The sequence below is a fragment of the Vicugna pacos genome, chromosome 1 (assembly GCF_048564905.1).
Source record: "Vicugna pacos chromosome 1, VicPac4, whole genome shotgun sequence".
In the NCBI taxonomy this organism is placed as follows: Eukaryota; Metazoa; Chordata; class Mammalia; order Artiodactyla; family Camelidae; genus Vicugna; species Vicugna pacos.
In genome coordinates this window covers 40,089,287-40,109,425 of record NC_132987.1, presented here as the reverse complement: position 1 = coordinate 40,109,425, position 20,139 = coordinate 40,089,287, and the positions used below count along the sequence as shown (strand labels likewise).

Genomic DNA, 20,139 nt, shown 5'->3' with positions numbered 1-20,139 from the left:
TCAAACTTCCACCTCTGTACAACTCTTGCTGCTCCCTGGGGAAGGAGAGAGACCTCCCCACCCAGAGGCCTGGGAGATAAAATTAATCCCGCTGCCTGGGATCAAGGCATCGCAGTGCGGACAAGGACTGCTGCTCCGGTTGTCATCTCCCTTAAAGATCCTACCTGACTCCCTAATTGAAAACAGTATCCTTTAAAACCTGAGGCAAGGAAGGGCCTTCAGCCAACAACTTCTAAGTCCTTACAGTGTGGACTCTTAATTCCTGTTAACTCCCCCTGCAACACACCTATCCTGGTCATTAAAAATAATGGAACCTAGACTGGTCCAGGATTTATGAATCATAAATGAGGCAGCAGTACCTCTTCATCCAATGGCTCTGAACCCCTGTGTGTTACTGGGGAACGTCCCTCCAGGAGCACAGTGGTTCATGACCTTAGACCTAAAGGTGCTTTCTTCTGTGTACCCCTTAGTCCCCAGTCCCAATATTTATTTGCCTTTCAGTGGGACTCACCCAATGGGTATCAACACCAGCAAACCTGGATAGCACTACCACAGGGGTTTAGAGAGTCCTCACCTCTTTGGGCAAGCTTTGGCCCAGATTTACAGGACTTACAGCTTGAAAAAGGAACTATTCTCCAATATGTAGATGATCTACTTATCTGCTCCCTTACTCGAGAACAGGCCATCCAGCATGCAGTCCAAACTCTTAACTTCTTGGCCGAGCGAGGATATAAAGTTTCCAGGTCCAAGGCCAAAATGGTCAAACAAGAGGTCACTTATCTAGGAGTTGTCTTGACTCCTGGAAACTGTAGCCTTTCCCCTGAATGACTTCAGGGAATCTTACAACTCCCTAATCCCACTACTTGAGAACAGCTCAGGGCATTTCTCAGACTAACAGGTTACTGTAGGCTTTGGATCCCTAACTATGGGTGTATGGCCCAACCTCTATGGGACAGTTTAAAGGGTAAGGATGACTCAGCACCTCTTCAGTGGGGTCCTTCCCAACAGGAAGCAATGGAAGAATGAAAAATATCTCCTAGTGAGATCCCTGGCCTTGAGGCTTCCAGATCCCACAAGGCCCCTCCAGTTATATGTTCATGAGAGACCTTGGGGGTCCTCACCCAACAGCTGGGTCCTACCCAGAAGCCTATGGGACACCTCTCCAAGTGGCTACATCCCACTGCTAGAGGCTGGCTTTCCTGTCTACGAGTGTTGGGAGCCCTTTCCACTCTCCTGGAGGAAGCTTTTAAGCTATCTCTGGGGGTCCCTATACAAGCTAACCATCAAGTTTCTGATCTTTTAAAAGGCAAGGGACACTTCTGGCTCTCAGATGCTTGGCTTCTTAAATATCAGGCATTATTACTGGAAAACCCAGATGTCCCTGTTTCTGTTTGTGGGACACTCAATCCTGCTACACTGTTACCATCACCAGACGAGTCTCTTCCCTTTCACCTATATCACGAGACCCTGTCCATTTCTCTAGGAGCTAGAACAGATCTCACCGACCAACCCCTGGAAACCCTGATGAGATTTGTTTCACCAGCGGGAGCAGCTTTATCACAGATGGGGACACATAGAGCTGGATACTCGGTTGTGTCCCTCCATGAGGCTACAGAAGCTAAGCCACTGCCTACTGGCACCTCAGCACAACTGGCTGAACTGATCACCTTAAAACGAGCCTTAGAGCTCATGGAAGGGGAAAGGTCACCATTTACACAGACTCAGAATATGCCTTCCTGGTTTTACATGCTCATGCAGCTATTTGGAAGGAAAGGGGACTTCTAACGGCCAAAAATAGTCCCATAAAATATATGTCCCAAATCCTTGGCCTCCTTGAGGCCCTCCAACTTCCCTGACAAGTGGCCGTGGCTCACTGTAAGGGCCATCACAAAGGGGGTTCAGAAACAGCAAAAGGAAACAGCACAGCTGATGCTGCCGCCATGAGTGCTGCCATTCAGGAGCCTCCCCTGCAAGGGGCACTGGTTCCTACCCTGCCTTTACCAAGCCCCCATTGTACTCAAGAAGAAGAGATTTGGGGGAAACAGAAAGGGTTTTTACTTGGATCTTCAGGCTGGTTACAACAGGAAGAAGTTTTACTTCGACCACAGGATCTCCAATGGGGTGTCTTAAAGGCCTTACGTGAAGCTACGCACTTGGGTAAGGATGCTGTTCCCTTGCTAATCTCAAGGGTGTTTAAAGGAAAGGGACTAAGCCCATAGACGGAGTGACCAACCCTTGCCCTACCTGTGCGGTTAACAACTGACAGGGAGCCTTAAAAACCCCAATTAATTCGACCTGCTCAACATAGAGGGTATTATCCAGGAGAAGACTGGCAACTTGGTTTTACTCAGATGCCCCCATATCAAGGTTACGAATACCTATTGATCTTTGACACATTCCCAGGATGGGTAGAAGCACATCCCACCAGAACTGAAAAGGCATCAGAGGTAATAAAACAACGATTACACGAAATAATTCCCAGGTTTGTCTCCCTCTTTCTCTCCAAAGTGATAATGGGCCTTCATTTATCTCCTCGATGGTCCAATCTGTTTCTAAAGCCTTAGGAATCCATTATAATCTACATTGCTCGTGAAGGCCTCTCCTCAGGATAAGTTGAAAAGGACAATCAGTTCCTTAAGGCTGTTCTTAGGAAGCTCATCCAAGAAGCCTCTTTTACGAACCAGGGTCACCCCTAGGACGACCCTGGGCCTTAGTCCTTATGAAGCTTTCTATGGAAGGCCATTTATTCAGGCAGAAATACTGGAAGTCACCTCTTTAGGGGCATATGCCCAGGCTCTTAATCAATTCCAGAACACCTTGAGAGGATTTGGGTTAAAAACAGGACCTCAAGTGACAACAGCATCTCTTTTGTATCCCCCTGGCACTCAGGTGTTGATCAAAGTTTGGAAGGATGGCTCCCCAGCCTCCCAGCTTCAACCTGCATGGAAGGGGCCTTACCCTGTCCTTCTATCCTCCCCCACTGCAGTAAGAGTTCCTCGAATTGCCAGCTGGATACATCATACCCAAGTCAAACCTTAGAAATCGGCCCGAGAAGACCAATCCGTTAAAAACTCAGACCCTGGCACCCAAGATACCTCAAATTCCACGTATTCTTGTGAACCTCTTAGCGATCTGCAACTGCTTTTCAAGCGACACTCCTGTGAGACTGTTCCATCACCCTAGGGGACTATGGATCCCTATTAGATAAACCTTTTTCTTAAATGTCTACTGGCTCTAATCTTTTCTTTTTTAGGCCCCCACTAAACTGTTTTAATACTAACTTAAAATGTCCTGACATTAGGGTCCCTCTTTTTATTCCTCCTTTAGTTTACTGGACTAACACTCCAACATCTGCTTTCTAAAACCTAAACCAACAGAAATTTTTTCCTAAGACAATTTTTCCATTTAAGTAGGCATCACCCTTGTTTGTCCCCTTCATCCCTTGGCTAGGATTAGCTCTATATATTTGACCTCTGTCTTTTCAACCTTCTTATAAAATGTTTCTTCTCATCTAGAGTCAAACTTCAAATGGCTATACAACAAGGTAATCAACCAATCAGCCAAGACAGCTGTTATACAAGACCCTCGATGGACACTGACCCTTCGTTCACCACCTGCCCAGTGACAGCCAGCTTGTCTGGGACCCCAACGAGCTCCATCGTTGCCCAAAATCAGCAGGAAGTAGCTAGAACTGTCCTGTCCTCGCCCTCTACATCCCAAAGATTTGGGGTCCTAAGACTAGAGGGGGGAATGTTAGGTAGTTTAGACAGAAATGAGCACTGGGCAGGGGGGGAGGAAGGGGAAAGGAACGGTCCAGAACACAAGGAACCTGAGCTGTAAGTCAGCCAGAGTGCAGGGAACCTGAGTTGTCAATCAATCAGTCAATCAATCAATCAATCAATCACAAAACCAGGATATAAAAATAGGAAAACTAAGGGAGCAGTGGCCTTTTTTCCTCTCTTGGATTGGCCCACTCCCAGTTCTCAGGAGTGGACTTTTACTGTTTTTACTTCACTAATAAAAATCTTGCTTCTATCACGCTTTCTGTCTCTCGTCAAAAATCTTTTCTCCAGGTGACTAAGAACTGAGGTAATTCTCATTTCCCTTTTCCTGGTACCATCTCTCACTATATGTACATATGTGTATCCATTCGTCCTGTTGGCTCTGTTTACCTGAAGAACCCTGACGACTACAACATGTGAAGACACAGGGAGGAGACGGCCGTCTGTAAGCCGAGGAGAAAGGCCTCAGAAGAAACCAACCCCGAGGACACCTTAATCTCAGACTTCCAGCCTCCGGAACCGTGACAAAATAAATGTCTGTTGCTGAAGCCAGTCTGTGGAACTTCGTTCTGGCAGGCGTAGCAAACTACACAGCACAACAGCTTTCAGTCTTGCGTTTCCAGCTTTTCCCCAAGATTAAAATGAAGGAAACAAAAGATACTTGCGTGGGGGGAAAAATCAAGCAAAAAACAGTAAAAGGGGTGGGAGGGTACAGCTCAAGCAGTAGAGCACATGCTTAGCATACACAGGGTCCTGGGTTCAATCCCCAGTACCTCCTCTAAAAATAAATACGTAAACCTAATTCCCCCTCACACAATAAATAAATAAATAAATAAATAAATAGATTAAATTTTTTTTGAAGGAAAAAAATCCAAAAAAAGTACAAGGAAGCAAGATCAAGGATTACTCAAATTTATACCTTTTTTTTTCCAATTCTAGGAGGTCTACTTCAAATTTGAGATTAGTAACTCTGCTGTTGATACCCAGCACCCACCGTTCAGTAAAAGCACCTGCTTATTTGGAATAAGCCCCAAGACAAACTGGTGGCATCTCGGATTATACTTTTAATAGGCATATTCTTTCCTCAGCTCATATTTAGCATTAAGATATAAGCACTGCATTATGAAACAGTGCATCTCACATATATTATGATGCAGTTGATGACAAGAAGAAAAATAAAAAGCAATAAAGGGTTTACACTAAACAATTAAGTATAATTAGCTCCCTCAAATCTAGACTAGTTGGCTTTTTTTTTAACAAATGAAAAGAAAAGTATAAATTGCATTAAATAATTAGTCAAAATAATTTAGTTGGCAAAAACAGTGAATTCCAAAACAGTAAAATATATTAACTATTTAGCAGTTAGCTGATGCTCTATTATTTTCAGATCCTGCTGCCTGTTTCAATGCAGAGTCATGCATTAGGAGCCAGAATTGACAGCATCCAATTCCTAAAGAGCAAGAGGTGTCCACACCGCCAGCCAAGCCCTGTCCAGATATTCTGAGGGGGGTTCTCAAAGACACCAGGTGATCATTTAGACACATCAGTTTCACAGAGGAAACTGCCTCCAGTAGCCCCTGAGCTTGATCTGCTGACTGCACTAGGCACCCCGAAAGAAGGAATCTCATCCCTTCAACCTTGGCTTCTGCCCAGATGTGCCCTCCTCTGGTTCTCTAACCTCCCATTCACACCTATAGAATGGGGGGGTGGGTGCTGCAAGGCACCACGGCAGAAAGGTCAAGAAAGCAAGAACACTGAGGGTTCTCCCCAGAACGCTAGTTATTTAAAAGATAAAGAAATGGGCAATCCTTTCACATGATTCACAAAGAAGAGCGAGTACCCAAATAAACAATATTAAGATAAAAAAAGAACAGAACTAAAGCTATAAAGAGAATTTTTAAAAATCACAAAAAACCACTATGTATAATTTCCTGCAGATAAATGTTAATCAGCTTTAAGGAGTATAACTTATTAACTATGAACTGTATCTATTTACAGTACACAATTTGGCAAATTTTGGAAGTTGTATTATCTGTGAACCCACCTCCACAAATAAGATTAAGAATATTTCCATTTCCCTTTCTAAAGTTTCTTGTGCTTCTTTATGCAGATAACTTTGAAAAAGAACAGATTTGCCATCAACTGGACAATTTTATTAGAATGTATAAATTATAAAGTTGAATCAAGGAAATAAATAGAATGTCTGAATAGTCCAGTAACCATTAAAGTAGTTGAAAATCTTCCCCCCTCCTCAAAATAAAAGACTCCAAGCAGATGGTTTTCTAGGGGATCTTAACCAAACCTTCTAGAAACAGACAGCATTTCCTGTTGCAACACTATTCCAGGCTCTATAAAGAGAATAAAAGCAATCTAATTCATCTCCGGGTAGTCTTAGCTTGCTATTAAAATTGAACAAAGGCTGTTGAAGAAAAGAAAATCATACTCCAAACTCACCTATTAACATGGAGGTAAAGTTTCTTTAAATCAGAAAATTAAACCCAGCAACATATATAAATACATTTTTAAAAATGAGTCTGTAGGGATGTCAGTGGATCATGACATAGCTGGTCTAGCTGCCTCCAATTCACATTAAAGCTTCCTCTGGGATGAGCTTAGCCAATACAAACCAGTATGCCACTACCTTACTTAAAACCCTTTTCCCCTCTCCTGCCTGCTCTACCTGCCACCTCGCCTTCAGTATATAGCACACCTGCATACAGCTCAGCAATACGAGGACCTCCATGAGGTTGCCTCTGCCTCTGTCACTCAGCATCCTTCCCTCCACACACTGTGCTCCAGGTTATCTGAAGTGCAGGGGCCCGATCACACCACACTTTATCACTTCTGTGTCTCTGCTTCCCCAGAAACTCCCTGAACCCTTGTACAGTGAGACACCTAATCTACCTTTAAGGCTCTGCTTTGAAACCTTTTAGGACTCCTCCATTCTCCCCTGATTCCTAATCCACACCCCTAAAGTAGAACTGACCACTCTTTCCCACTGAACCCAGCCTCTAACTCTATTTAAGCCTTTGTGCTATATCGTATTAGCACAGCTCTCTCTCTCTCCCTGGACTGTCAGCTTCCTTCAGGCAAGGATTGTGTCTTTCCTTTTAGTGTCCCTGGCTTTTAGCATTTAATGAGCCTAATGAATGAACTGACTTAAGTAGAGGGAGTTTCCTGGTAATAACATGATTTTCCAGGGTTTAACCCAACATTTAGTAACTGTTGAATGAAAGGGGTTAGCTGTTTCATGTTGTAAAACTTTGGATGTCTTCACTCTAGAGGCACCATGACTACAATTCTGTTCACAATTAATGGCTATAAAGCTTATTCTTATAATAAATAAAACATATGGCACTAATCCAAAATAGATGGTCTAGGAAAATTGATGGAGAACTGCCCCAAAGAGAGAAAGAATACCAAGACCACATGCACACCAGAAAACTTAATACTCTAATTGAGTAGAGGAGCAGAGGGGATGGGATCCAACAGACCAGTGTCATCATATACATTTCAAAAACAGCACACTAAAGATCGAACCAATGTTCCAGCTTCCAGGGGTGATTAACTGCTACACCACGGACAGCATGTGTCTGCAGTTGTAAATGAGAGCTCAGGAAAGTTAACCTTCAGAAAAACACCACCCCTTTAGATATACAAGTAGGAGAAAATGTAACAAACAGGAAATCACATCATGAATACTGAGAGAACAAAAGAAAATGAAACTTTTTTTCTTGGGACAAATTTCAAGCAGTCACACTGATATAAAATATAAGCTGAAAGTGGTGTAAGCAAGAATGTGTCTGCTGCCACCGCATCTTAGAGGAGACTAGGTCATGCAGGAACACAAGTAAGATCAGAGCTTCTAAGTTTGCCCCCTAGTAGTGCCCATCCTCATGTAGTTGTGTGTCAGTCAAGGCCATCTTTCCTGCCAGGCCATGCACTTGCCCCCACAAGGTCCTGGACCTTCCTGAGTTATTCATCGTCTACTGTCAAATTCTTGCAGATGGCCAGGCACCAAGGGCTCACTCAGATATTTGAGGAATCATAATGTGAGCGGAATTAAAGAGATTTACACTGATGAGTTCATCTTATTTGTTAGAGAAAAGTTAACTATTGTCTGAAACTGAAAATAAATAAATCAGTAGCAAACAGAGATGCACACACACACACACAAAAATCCATCCACTGGCCCTAAGCAGTCTTCTCCTTTGGGCCACAGCCTACATTGCTGCCAAATGACTGGCCCTATTTTCCTCCGGGCAGCATGGAGCAAGGCTTTTCACAATGGATAAGATGGGAACTGGGCCAGCAAGCCCTGGGTTCCCCAGAGAAGAGCTGGGCAATAATTCAAGCTCTTCTGCAAAAAAACAGGGCAAAATACTAAACCATTCATTCAGTCACTGAGCAAATATTTATCAAGTACCCTGCTTGTATGAGGACTTGTGCAGGACACCAAAGGCTCTGAGTATCTGCAGTGAACATAATGCGGGCAGGATGGCCAGGGTGCAAGAGGATGCCCCTACCTCCTCTCTGGCACTGCTCCTAAACAGCCAATTTAAATAGATATCTGCATCACCAAGGACATGCTCAAAATAACAAAATCAACAGAGTTCCATAACAGAACCCTAGTATACCAAATATGTCTCTACTTCAGTTGTGAAAATATTTTTAGCTTCAGCCCCACCCATGAACTTTAGAAAGGTTTTTAGAATTTGAGCTCCTTCAAGGTAGGAATAGCATTTGTTTATTTGTTTTTCTGGATAGGCTTTGTTATAGATCAGTAAATACTCATTTCTTTGTTCATTCATTTATTCGTGTCACTGAGCACCTCTGATATGCCGGACATGGTTGATGCACCGGGTATACTATGGTGATCTAAATAGTTCCATCCTAATGGGAGAACGGGGACATTAAATAGCGGGGACAATAAAGAAGAAAATCCATAGATGATTGCAATTTCAGTCTATGGTAAGTCTAAGAAGAGAAAGTGATGTGTTGGCTGGTGGCTAGGGCAGGGAAGAGGAGCTACTTGACATCAGATGTTAGGAAAAGCATGTCTGAGAAGGTTAATCTGAGCTGAGACTTAAAGAAGACAGAGGAGCCAGCCAAGGGCAGACCTGGAGGTAGTTTCCGGCAGAGGGAAAGGCTAGTGCAGCGGCAGCTACAAGCCAGGTGTGCTCAAGGACCCAAAAAAGGTCTGTGTGGCTGGAGCGTGGGGAGTGAGGAGGGCCAGAGGCTTGAGAGAAGCCCCCAAAGTGGAGCAAGGTGGGGTCCAGCACCATTTCCTCAGGGCACACACCCACCCAGCATCTAGCCTGCTCCCCACACCATGCTGGGCTCTGAGGACAGAAAGACGTCTGTGACACAGTCGGGCTCCTGAGGAGCTCCCAACTCAGTGACAGGTATGAGAACAAACAATCCAAGAACAGGTAAAACGTGTGAAAGCGCCTTGCACTGTGGGACTTTAGATGAGAGAAATTAAACCATCTAGGAAGGGAGAGAGGTCAGCGGAAGCTTCTCAGAGGAGAGCCATTTGGGCTGGTTCCTGGAGAACAAGTAGAAGAGTGAAAGTCAGAGGCGGGGACAAGAGGATTCCATGCTGAGAATTATACCTGCAAAGTGAGAGAAGCAGTGGTGATGACCTGAAGGTCCAGCTGAAGCCTGGGCTGTGAGGAGGAGGGGAGGGGCGGGGGGTTTGCCTGCTTTTAAGAGCTTGGACCATAATGCAAGAGAGCCTGGGCTTTGTCCGCAAGTAATAAGATAACGTCTGCTTTGATTTTAAAACGTATCTGTGGCAGCAGCTGTAAAGCGTGAATCAGATGAGCAAACAGCTGGCGGCAGGAAGATCAACTTTGTTAGCCGTGGCCACCGTCCAAGCAAGAAAGTAGGGGGAAGCTGGAATTAGGGCGCTGGACGAGAAAGAGCCCAGCCCTCTGGCTTCCAGGTAGAAGGAGAACGAGAACAAACAAGGGCAGGATGTAAGAGTCAGCCCAGCATAAATCTAAGCACGTGAGTCTGACCTGAATACGGCTTTTGCTGTGTCTCCTTAATTCCTTTATTTTATTGGCTCCTTTATTAAAGCTTGTACTTTGTGCTGAAGGATTTAGTACTCTTTCTCCTTCCCCTTACACCTTCCAAGAGGATTATCTATTAATCCAAATGCTGACAGTCATTCATTTCCATTACAAAAATAGCCCTACTCTATATAACAGAATCCTCCCTGCACATGAGCGTTTAAATAGAGCCAGAGAAGAAAATGATTCTCAGCACTCTCTGGATTCCATGTTTATCGTATGAGTCCTTACTGTGTTTTATGTTAATGGAATTTAGCGTCAAAAGCAATGGACATCAGATTGAGGTTGGAAGAAAGAAACAATAAATGCAGAGTATCTCATCTTCTTCATCCCTTCATTCAGTGAGTACAAAGCAGAAAGCACGGTGCTGGGTGCTTCTTAAACATACACAAGGATCAATGTGGGGGGAGGTTTAGATTCTGGCAGGGGATATCTAATGCATAAACACTGATAATATGAAATTAGATGTGGTATGTGGCATAAGGAAAATAATCGACTACTGTAGTATTTAGGAAGGAGGATTACTTCTGGTTGGTGGCATCACGGGGACTTCCTAAAGTTGGGGATCTTAGACCTGACGCTCAGTTTAGAAGAGATTTCAGGTGGGAGAGATTTCAGAAAGATGGGGAGCTGGGGGGATGTGAGGAGCAGAGCGAGTGTTCAGTTTGGCTGAGTGTGAGGAACCAGCCAGGGCTCAGACTGGAGGGAGGTGAGGTCTGAACGCCCTGCTGGGCAGTGGACAGTGCACTGCAGGCTGAAAGGAGGATTTGAACAGGAACTGGAATGACCGAGAGCGAGTTTTAAGGCGATTAGTCTTGGCCGTGGTAGATAAGACAGATTAGATGGAAGAGAGATTGGAAACCATTTAGGAGGCTATTGAAATCGTCGAGGGCAACAGTAATGAGAGTCTGAAATGAAAGTAGATGCTGTGGAACAGAAAATGAAAGAGTGGATTCAAGAGGCTTTAGCAAAAGACTTTCAAGTCACTCGATTTTTCCAGAAGCAAGAGAATGTGAAGCAGGGTATTTTTCTTTTCTATCCTCTGCTAAATCACATTTTTGAACAACGATAAAAATTTCATCACATAATTCAAGAGTGTAGCAGTGTCCCAAGAGTACTGAAATGTTTTCTGGGCTCTTTTGAATGGACAAACTCTACTGATAATATTATTTTTAAAAGATTTTCCCAATTTTTAAGTAAGAATTTTAAAGAAGTCATACATACACAAGGTCACATTCAAAACAGCGCACAGTGGTATATGAAACAAAAACTCCTCTCTTATCTAAGAGCCTCTGACTAGGGTTCTGGAGGAAACCACTGCTATCATTTTCTAAGATGTTGTTCAAAATTGTTCTGCGTGTGTAAAAGCTTAAATACATACTTGTGAGGGGCGGTCTAAGATGGTGGTGTAGCAGGATCTGTAGCTCACACCCTCCCACAGACACACCGAGTCTGAAGTTACATATGGAACTAGGGTTGCTGAAAAAGAGCTAATGATTAGCTGACCAACTGGAGGCACAACAAGGAATAAAAGGGCCACGTGGGGACAGCTAGGAGAGGCAGAGTCAGTCTCACCAAAAACCCTCTGTGCACAACAGGGAGGGATCTCACAAGTCCGGAGCTACTCCCTGAGGAGCGAGGGGTTCGAGGTCTGCATTGGGCACTCCACCCCGGGGCATCTGCCCTGGAGAAAAGAGGCCCCCCGAACATCTGGCTTTGGAAACCAAAGCAGTTTGAGTCCAGGGGACCCAGGGGGCTGTGGAGACCTGAGATAGTCCTTTTAGAGGACTGGCACATAGTCTCACCTATCCCAGGACCCAGCACAAAGGCAGCAGTTAGAGAAGTGCCTGGACTAGACGAGGGGGGATTCATTTGCTAATCTTGAAGCATCGGCTAGAGAAGTGGGGACTACTGAGGACTTTGGAAGCAGAAGCATGGGTGAATGCCATTTTTGCCCCCTCCCTGTACCTGGCCAGTGTGGGCGGGTATACACAGCTTTGCTAAAAGCTGGGTGCATCTGTGCGCCATGGCCAGCGCTCTTCCACCGCGTTCCTAAAGCTGGTGGGGGAGCACCGTCCACACGGCGGACACCCCTTGATTGCCTGGCCCCGGGGCCAGCGGGGCTTGCATTTCTGGGCCCCAAAGGACTGTAATCATCAGAAAGACGATTCTGTGCAGGCTCCTGCTCCCAGGGCACTGCACAGACAGCAGACTAAAACCATCCCCAGTCTGCCTGTGAGACAGGCGCTCTTCCTTGTCCTGAAGCTCCAACCCGAGGGGCAGGCTGCACGTTTGCCACACGTGTAGAGGCTACAGAGGAGCGCTCGGGGAACATGGGCAGGGAGACACCATCCCTGAGCCTTCCCTTGGCCTTGCTGTAACTTGCCAGTAACTCTCTAGAGAGAGTTCATTCACTCATCTGAAGCCCTGATTTTTGCAACTGTCATCCAGGGACACCTTCAGATCTGGTCTGGAGGCCAGCAGGGTTTATAACTGTGATTCCACAGGGATGCATGTACTTATATATTTTAAAAGCTGCTGCATGAAGTAGGGGGTTAGGTAACCTCGGTGGTAGAGCACATGCTTAGCATGCACAAGGTCAATACCTCCATTAAAAAAAAAAGCTGCTGTCTCAAGAAGTGGCTTCCAATCAGCCTAAAACTAGGTGCTGACTGAGATCCCTTTTACTGGAACACCCACAGGGCTTCACACACCATCAGAAACTGGGATCTATCAAGTATAAGCCAGGCTACTTAGTCAACCACAAAGGTTCAAGAGCCAACCAAGAGTTAGGGAAAAGTTCAACAACAGGGTTCATTTCCTACACACGGCCACTCCTTCAAAACTGGGAGAAGTACCTGTTTTGCTTAATACATAGAAGCAAACAGAGAGAGTCAAGCAGAATGAGGGAACAGAGGAGTATGTTCCAAACGAAAGAACAAGACAAAACCTCAGAAAAAGACCCAATGAAGTGGAGATACAGAGAACGGATTGGTGGTTGCCAAAGAAGGTTACCAAAGGAAGGGAGAGGGCAAAATTGGTGAGGTAGGTCAACCGTATGGTGACGGATGGTAACTAGCCTCAATGTGGTGATCACTTTGTATTGTACACAAGTATCAAATTCTGTTGTACACCTGAAATAAATATAATGTTATGTACCAATTTTGCTTCAAGAAAAAAAAATGAGAGAAAAACAATACATACAGTCTCCTCCTTCATCTTTTGACCCAACATGCTGTCATTCTGCCCTTTAATGTTTTCCCCTCTCAGCTTCCACAATGCTTTCTCTGGTACAAGATTTCTCAGCTCATCACCATAGACGTTTGGGAGGGGGACAATTGTTTGTTTGGGAGCTGTCCTGTGCGGTGTGGATCCCAGGGGTGTAGAGCGGCCCTGGACTCTGCCCACTAGACGCCAGTAGCTCCCCCTAGTTGTGACAACTGGAAAGGTCTCCAGCTATTGTCAAATATTCTCTGAAAGGCAATATAGTCATTCCTATCACTCTTCCTTTTATTAAATCCAGCTGTTTATGTCTTTCCCTCAGGTCTGTGTGTTTCTTCACAGCAGATATGATACCTTAATCATTTCTTCATTTTTATGTATAGTACCTTGTTCACATGATCTGTCTCACAAAGACTTGGCAAATGAAAGGAATGGACATGGCATTGAATATAATTAATTTGCACATCTTAAACACCATGAAAGTCTCATTAAAGCAGAAAATAATAATCAAATACATGCTAATAATTTCCCTGGATACTTGTGGAGGTTACTAAGTGTCATAAATACTTTAATTATCAAGGTTTTCATGTTATTTGGGGAGGCAAGAAACTAAACATGTGAAAAGGATACCAACCATGTAAGGCAGAGCACGTGGTGCCCAAAACACAGAGATGCAGAGAATAAATGCTATTGAGTTTAGAGGAAGCAGAGAGGTAAGCTTTATGGTTGTGTCACTAGAAAGTTTTCAAATGAATGATTCATAAGTAGTGTGTGAATTTGTGTGTGTGTGTGTGAGAGAGAGACAGAGCAAGAGGAAGAGAAAATAAAGAATATATTGCCTGGGGTGGCTGGCATGCTGGGACTGGACTACCAAGATGCTGGCAAAACCAGGAACTTAAGGATCAAAGAATCCTCACTGAAAGCTTGAGACGTTGGCTTTCGATCAGTTATCCTGAAGGTCTGAATTGGGTAGTGTTTGAGAGTAACCAATCTTGGATTTCTTACTGATATTTTAAGGAGTTAAGTGTTCCACGAAATATAACGTACAAAGTGGCCCCAGATAAAACTCTTCTCTCCTTCCCTCCCCCGTTTTTTCCATTAGCTGACATCTACTGTGCGCCAACTCTGTGTCAGCCCGGGCCAGGGATGGGAACACAGCTGTGAGCAGGATGCTGAGACGGATTCATTTCTGATGGAAGTTTAATCAAAGAGCAGGGACTTCCCACGTGGACTGTATCAACTCTGAAAGATCCTAGTGTTATTTCAAATCTTCACTCATGTGTACATTTATGCTCTACTGTCTCTGTACATAGTAAATGCAATTAAATATTACCTTATAAGCCTTCCAGATAAGTCTAAATATTTCACCTACACTGACCACAATAACTGATTGGCCACTGCGGGATAACTCCCTCGGGACTGGAAAGCAGCAAATATTCTACGTGTGTGAAATAACTGCCTCGATGTTTAGGTGAGACAGTGAGGAATCTCTAATCGAATCAAAAATAGAGCCATGGTAAGAAGCAAAATGTAATTATCCAGTTGGAATTTGGCCAGTATAGTAGACAGATTCTCTTGAGTTCCTGAGGAAGGGAGCATAAGAACTTTAAAGTATCCTCTGCTTCAGCTACGAATGCATTTCCGACTCCAGCACAACGTACCCATTACCTTTCGGATCTCCTCCAGTCCTACCCTCATGACCACCCCACTCAAGAGCCCAGAGGCCGAGGAGCTCGGATGGGAGCCACGAAGACCCTTCCTCAGGAAACATTCATTTCCCTTGTGTGGACAGAAACATTTATGTCGTAGACACGTAGAAAAGCTCTATTAGTGCTTTGGGACGTAGGCTCTCTGAATGAGGGGTCGAAGTCGTGGTGTCAAATACATCACTGTCATCTCGTTGCTAGACGCCGAATGCTGTTTAGAAAAGAACCTTCCCGATCCTAAATGTGGGAGATCTTTCTTACAGGCTGCTGCTTCCAGAGAGGAAAGCTAACTTCTCTCCTGTGACCACATGAACTGCTCAGGAATCTGTCACCCCAGCTTTCTCACTGGAGAACTGGGTTCAATAAATTGCATATAAAAAGGCCTTACACACTGAGTTTCTTTTATCTTGATATACATCTGTCTTAATCTCATCAGAAACAGATTGTTTAATTTCCTATGTTCCACAGAAATGACAGAAAATCATCATTATCTAAGCTAAGGCTTTCACTCACAGATAACTTATTTTAATAAGTGTCTTGGGGTTAGCTGCTTAAAAATATTACCCAAAGGATTCTACATTTCTAAGTACTTCAATGTCACTAATATGTTAAGATTTTTATCTTGACCAGAATAGGGCACCTGAATCAGATAATTCAACTGGATTCTTCCCCCTTGGGATATTTAAAGTAAATTATTCAACACCTAATACGCCAGGTGTATTTTGAAGCTACTTCTTCAAAACCACTGCTTTTCATTGAAAACTTAGGGTAATATTTACATCATCTCACAGGTGTTCTTCTTAAAAGCATTTAGTTCTCACAGCAGGCACTTATTTATCCTCTCTTCTTTCCTTCCTATATGACTTATTATAACTGGACATATTGAGATATTCAACCAACACATTTATTGATTATCTGTGCCACAAGGCATTGTGTCAGTTGTGATGGGCAATTCAAAGATGTATAAGACAGGTGTCTTAGTGAATATAATCTACTGTCAAAGACAAGACGTGGACCAGAATAATATAAACATAATGTTATGACTGTATTTATAGTTTTGCTTATAAAAGTTAAATATATTTGTTATATTTATCTGGCAGCTATTGATAACTATATTTTACCTCAGAACTCCATAATAAAATAGAGGATTCAACATCATCATTTCAAAAAGCTCTTATGGAAAAACATTTTTAAAATGAGTTTTTATAGCACAACATTGTAAACTGACTATAACTCAATAAAATTTAAAAAAAAATAAAATTAAAAAATAAAATGGGTTTTTATTTCCTACCAGACAAGGCTGTGAAATTCGCATTTTTGATGAAAATTTCAGTTATTCCAAGAGCCTTCAAAGCATTTTTTAAGTCAACTTCCTGTTCCACTGTGAATCTGGAGAAAACAGAGGGAAAAAAATATTTAGTTATACCATCTTGTTACCTGGGACAAGAATACAATGTTAGATTTATTGATTTTATTTTCTTTTTTAATTGAAGTGTAATTGGTTTACAATGTTGCATTAATTTCTGATATACAACATAATGATTCACTTATACATATATAGAGATATTCATTTTCATATTCTTTTTCATTATAGGCTATTACAAGGTATTCAATATAGTTCTCTGTGCTATACACTAGGACCTTGCTGTTTATCTATTTTATATATAGTAGTTAGTATCCACAAATCCTGAACTCTCCGTTTATTCCTCCAACCTTTTGTAAGTCTATTCCTGTTTTGTAAATAAGCTCATTTGTGTCATTTTTTTAGATTCCTCATATAGGTGTTATCAATGGTATTTTTCTTTCTCTTTTTGGTTTATTTCATCCATGTTGCTGCAAATGACATTCTTTCTTTTTATGGCTTAGTAGTATTCCACTGTGTGTGTGTGTGTGTGTGTGTGTGTGTGTGTGTAGCACAACTTATTTATCCAATCATCTGTCAATGGACATTTAGGTTGCTTCCATGTCTTGTATCTTTTCAAATTACACATACCCCAATGTTCATAGCAACACTGTTTACAATAGCCAAGACATAGATGTGCTGATATTAAAAGTCTGTTTTATAGAGGGTAAGTTATGCTAAAACTGGTCTTACTTGATTGTGCTTGTAAAAAGAGGGGACATCAAAGAGAGTTACATACTAGAACAGTATTAGATTATTAAGGAGGAAGCCAGATTGGTCGTAATATGAAATCTCTCCCAAACTGACAAATTGTATTGCCCATCTTTCTAGTGAAAGATACGGACCAAACATGGCTGTATTAACAAATAAATGCATTTTTTAAAAGCAAAGGCTTTTATTACTTTTTAAGTAAAAAGTAGAAACAACTGGTTAGAACAAAATATTTCCTTTTTTTAAAGATGTTCCCTCTTAATCAACACGTAAGTTTTTAGTCAGTGGGCTGTGTCCTTCAAAGAGCTAAGAGTGTAGTAGTCACTAAATGTTACATTAACACCATTTCTGATGTATGATTTAAGAAGAATGACAAGGGAATGATTGCTATAAACAAGACTCAGACATTGAGAGGAATAATCAGTGGAAAACAGTTTAACCAGGCCCACGATTAAGGAAAAAGGCAATTAACAGATGGGTAAATGTTTGGCAAACATATTAAAGTAAGTATTGAATTTTATCTATATCCTACACTTTAACGTGGACTTACCACTGTTTATTTTGTTTACTATAGAAAGCAGATATTGACTGTGAAAGCAGAAAAGGGGGATGAGTAGGTAAATATGGGATACTTGGAGAATACATTCAGTGGCTTGAATGAATTCTTTAAGGTGTTTTCGGGGGGCTTTATTATTTGTTTATTGATCATTTATATGGAACTTGCTGTATACCAGGAACTGCTCCAACAGCATAAAAACAGATTAATTTAAATATCACCACAGCTTTTTGAGGTAGGTATTATTATCCTCAGTTAACAGAAGAAGACATGAGGGCCAGAGAGATGAAATAACTTGACCAAGGTCATACAGCTAACCAGCGGCGGAGCTCGGCTAAGGGTCCAGGTCGTATTACTAGTACTCTGATTCACCTAAAACAGGGAAGTGAAGGAAGGTGTCAGTTGGGGATTCTTTCTACTTCTGAAAAGTAGCCTGGCTTGTTCCACACTTCTGAGGCTGGCTGTTCAGGTGAGGATGGTAATTTAGCCAAATTGAATTTGGGATGCTCCCTAATTTCTGAACCTTGGTCTTGGCAAGTGGAAAATGGCAATAATAATGCCTACTTCACAGTATTGTTGAGGGGATTAAATACGGCTTCTAAAAGTCTTAGGACGGTGCTGGCATGGAGGAGGCAGGCAGTAAAGGGCAGATACTGTTAACAGTACTTGTTGTATTACAGCTACACATACGTTTCCCACTACTATGAAATTAAGGTGCTGGGTATTTGCATTTTAGTCGTGGGGGAGTAAGTAATTTGATTAAACAGCTGTACTAATCTCTGCTCCTTTAACTGTAAATTAGTCAAATCTAGTGTCTCTTTCATTCCAATATTTGTAGTATCTGGCATAGCACAAAATACGTAAGTTGAAGTGAAATAAAATCTAAGTATCCATTACAGTGTTTGTTGACAAGATGTAAACAATTTCCACATATCCATTCCTTGTCTTTGCTCCTTATCAAATTATTAAAAATAGCTATTATCCATTTACTACCTTTCTTCTTAATGTAGACTAACATTCATATAATGACTCTCATCTCCCACATACTGTTTAGTATGTCCCTAGCAATATGCAAATCCTTTCCTGTATAGTATCTCATTTAATCAACCCTATGATAATCTCACAAAATCCTAGGAGATAGGTATTGTTACCTCTATTCCACAGAAGAACAAACTGAAGTTCACAAAAGCTAAGCAACTTGCCCTAATTACCCAGCGAGAAGGTGGTAAAATGAGGATCTGAACTAAGATCTTTCTGACTGCAAAGCACTCCACCACTAATCACTATAATCCCAACAATGGCTTATCTAAAAACAAACAAACAAACTACAGGAAGATTTTACATTTCACCCACTGAATTTAAAAGTAAAAAGCCTTAACACTGCTTTTTTACAACCCAAAGACATGGCTGATTTTATAAAGGCATGTGATGTCATCTTGCACTTGTAACTTCCCACCTAAATGAACTGAAGAAGAAGGCAGAGGGCAGAAGCCCTGGAGAATGAGTAAATGTGCGGAGTAAGTGTTAGAAAAGAACAAATATGTACTACATATAAGGAGACTTAAAAATGAATAAGCAGTTAATCAAACCCTTTGTGGAAAAACCTAATAAAATCTCTCATGTTAAAAAACAAAATCAGATGGCTTGTGCACTGGTTATATTTTACAAACATGAAACTGAAGTGCTTTTTTAGTAGACAGTCATTTCAAAATAAAAGGATGGTTCCTGGTTACAAAATGGAGAACCACTTATCCTTTGACTTCTAGCACTCTGATCACAAATGAAAAATCTGAGACTACAAAAGTGAGAGTGGAAAGATACTACAGCCAGGTCCACCTGCATTCCAAGTAGTAAGAGATTTGATTTTGATTTTAGAAAAATCTTTTTACACCTAAGCTATATCATTAAAGACTGGAAAGTAAGAATAGACAATGAAGAGGATAATTTCATAAGAACTGGGTTTTTAAAAAATCCTACTTAGAGAGAAGAATATATAAAGCTATCCATAGATAACAGATAAATAGGGACTTAAAAATATACAATAATAGCAATAATAGATAATAATTATATGATGCTTACTCTCTGGCAGGCATTATTCTAAAGTGCCTTTTAGATATTTTACATATATTTCATATATATATATATAATATATATAAAATATATTAGCCCAACTATTTTTGCTACCATGGGTAAATTGGAAGAATATTTGGGTTATGATTACCCTAATTTTTATATGTAAACTAAGAAATATATGGCTATACATTATATATGGTTATATATGATGAATATACAACATTAACAAAATTGGATAAAAATACAATTTCCATTCAGCATATGATTCCTATAGAATTTACTGTTCAGGGGAAAAAACATCATACAAAAGTTATTGCCACTTCCCCTCCCCACATTCCCCCACCTCCAAATACCCTATACCTCCTAAGGAAAGCATTTTAAAGCAATTTGTATAAAATCTAGTATAATGGAAAATAAAAGTGCCTTTCAAGTAGGACAAGAATGTGGTCAAATTCAGAAATGCAAACTTGCATTTTCAGAGTAATGTCTCTGTATGATTAAAACTATACAAACCTGTTAAGACAGACACTTGAATAAACCTGGAACACAACTATTAGAAAATTTTTACCTTTGCTAACATTGAGTCACATAAATCATTACCCTCACTGAA

At 41.7% G+C, this 20,139-nt stretch overlaps 1 protein-coding gene across 2 annotated transcripts in view; it reads right to left on the bottom strand.

Annotated features, from left to right (window-relative positions):
- The window catches only part of SERPINI1 (serpin family I member 1), a 74,273-nt gene that overhangs the window by 6,041 nt on the left and 48,093 nt on the right, over window positions 1-20,139 (bottom strand). For both annotated transcript variants that reach the window (XM_006200838.4, XM_072960448.1), the window contains exon 6: window positions 16,079-16,176. In XM_006200838.4, the coding sequence (XP_006200900.1) occupies window positions 16,079-16,176 (98 nt within the window). The remainder of the gene's footprint in view (window positions 1-16,078; window positions 16,177-20,139) is intronic.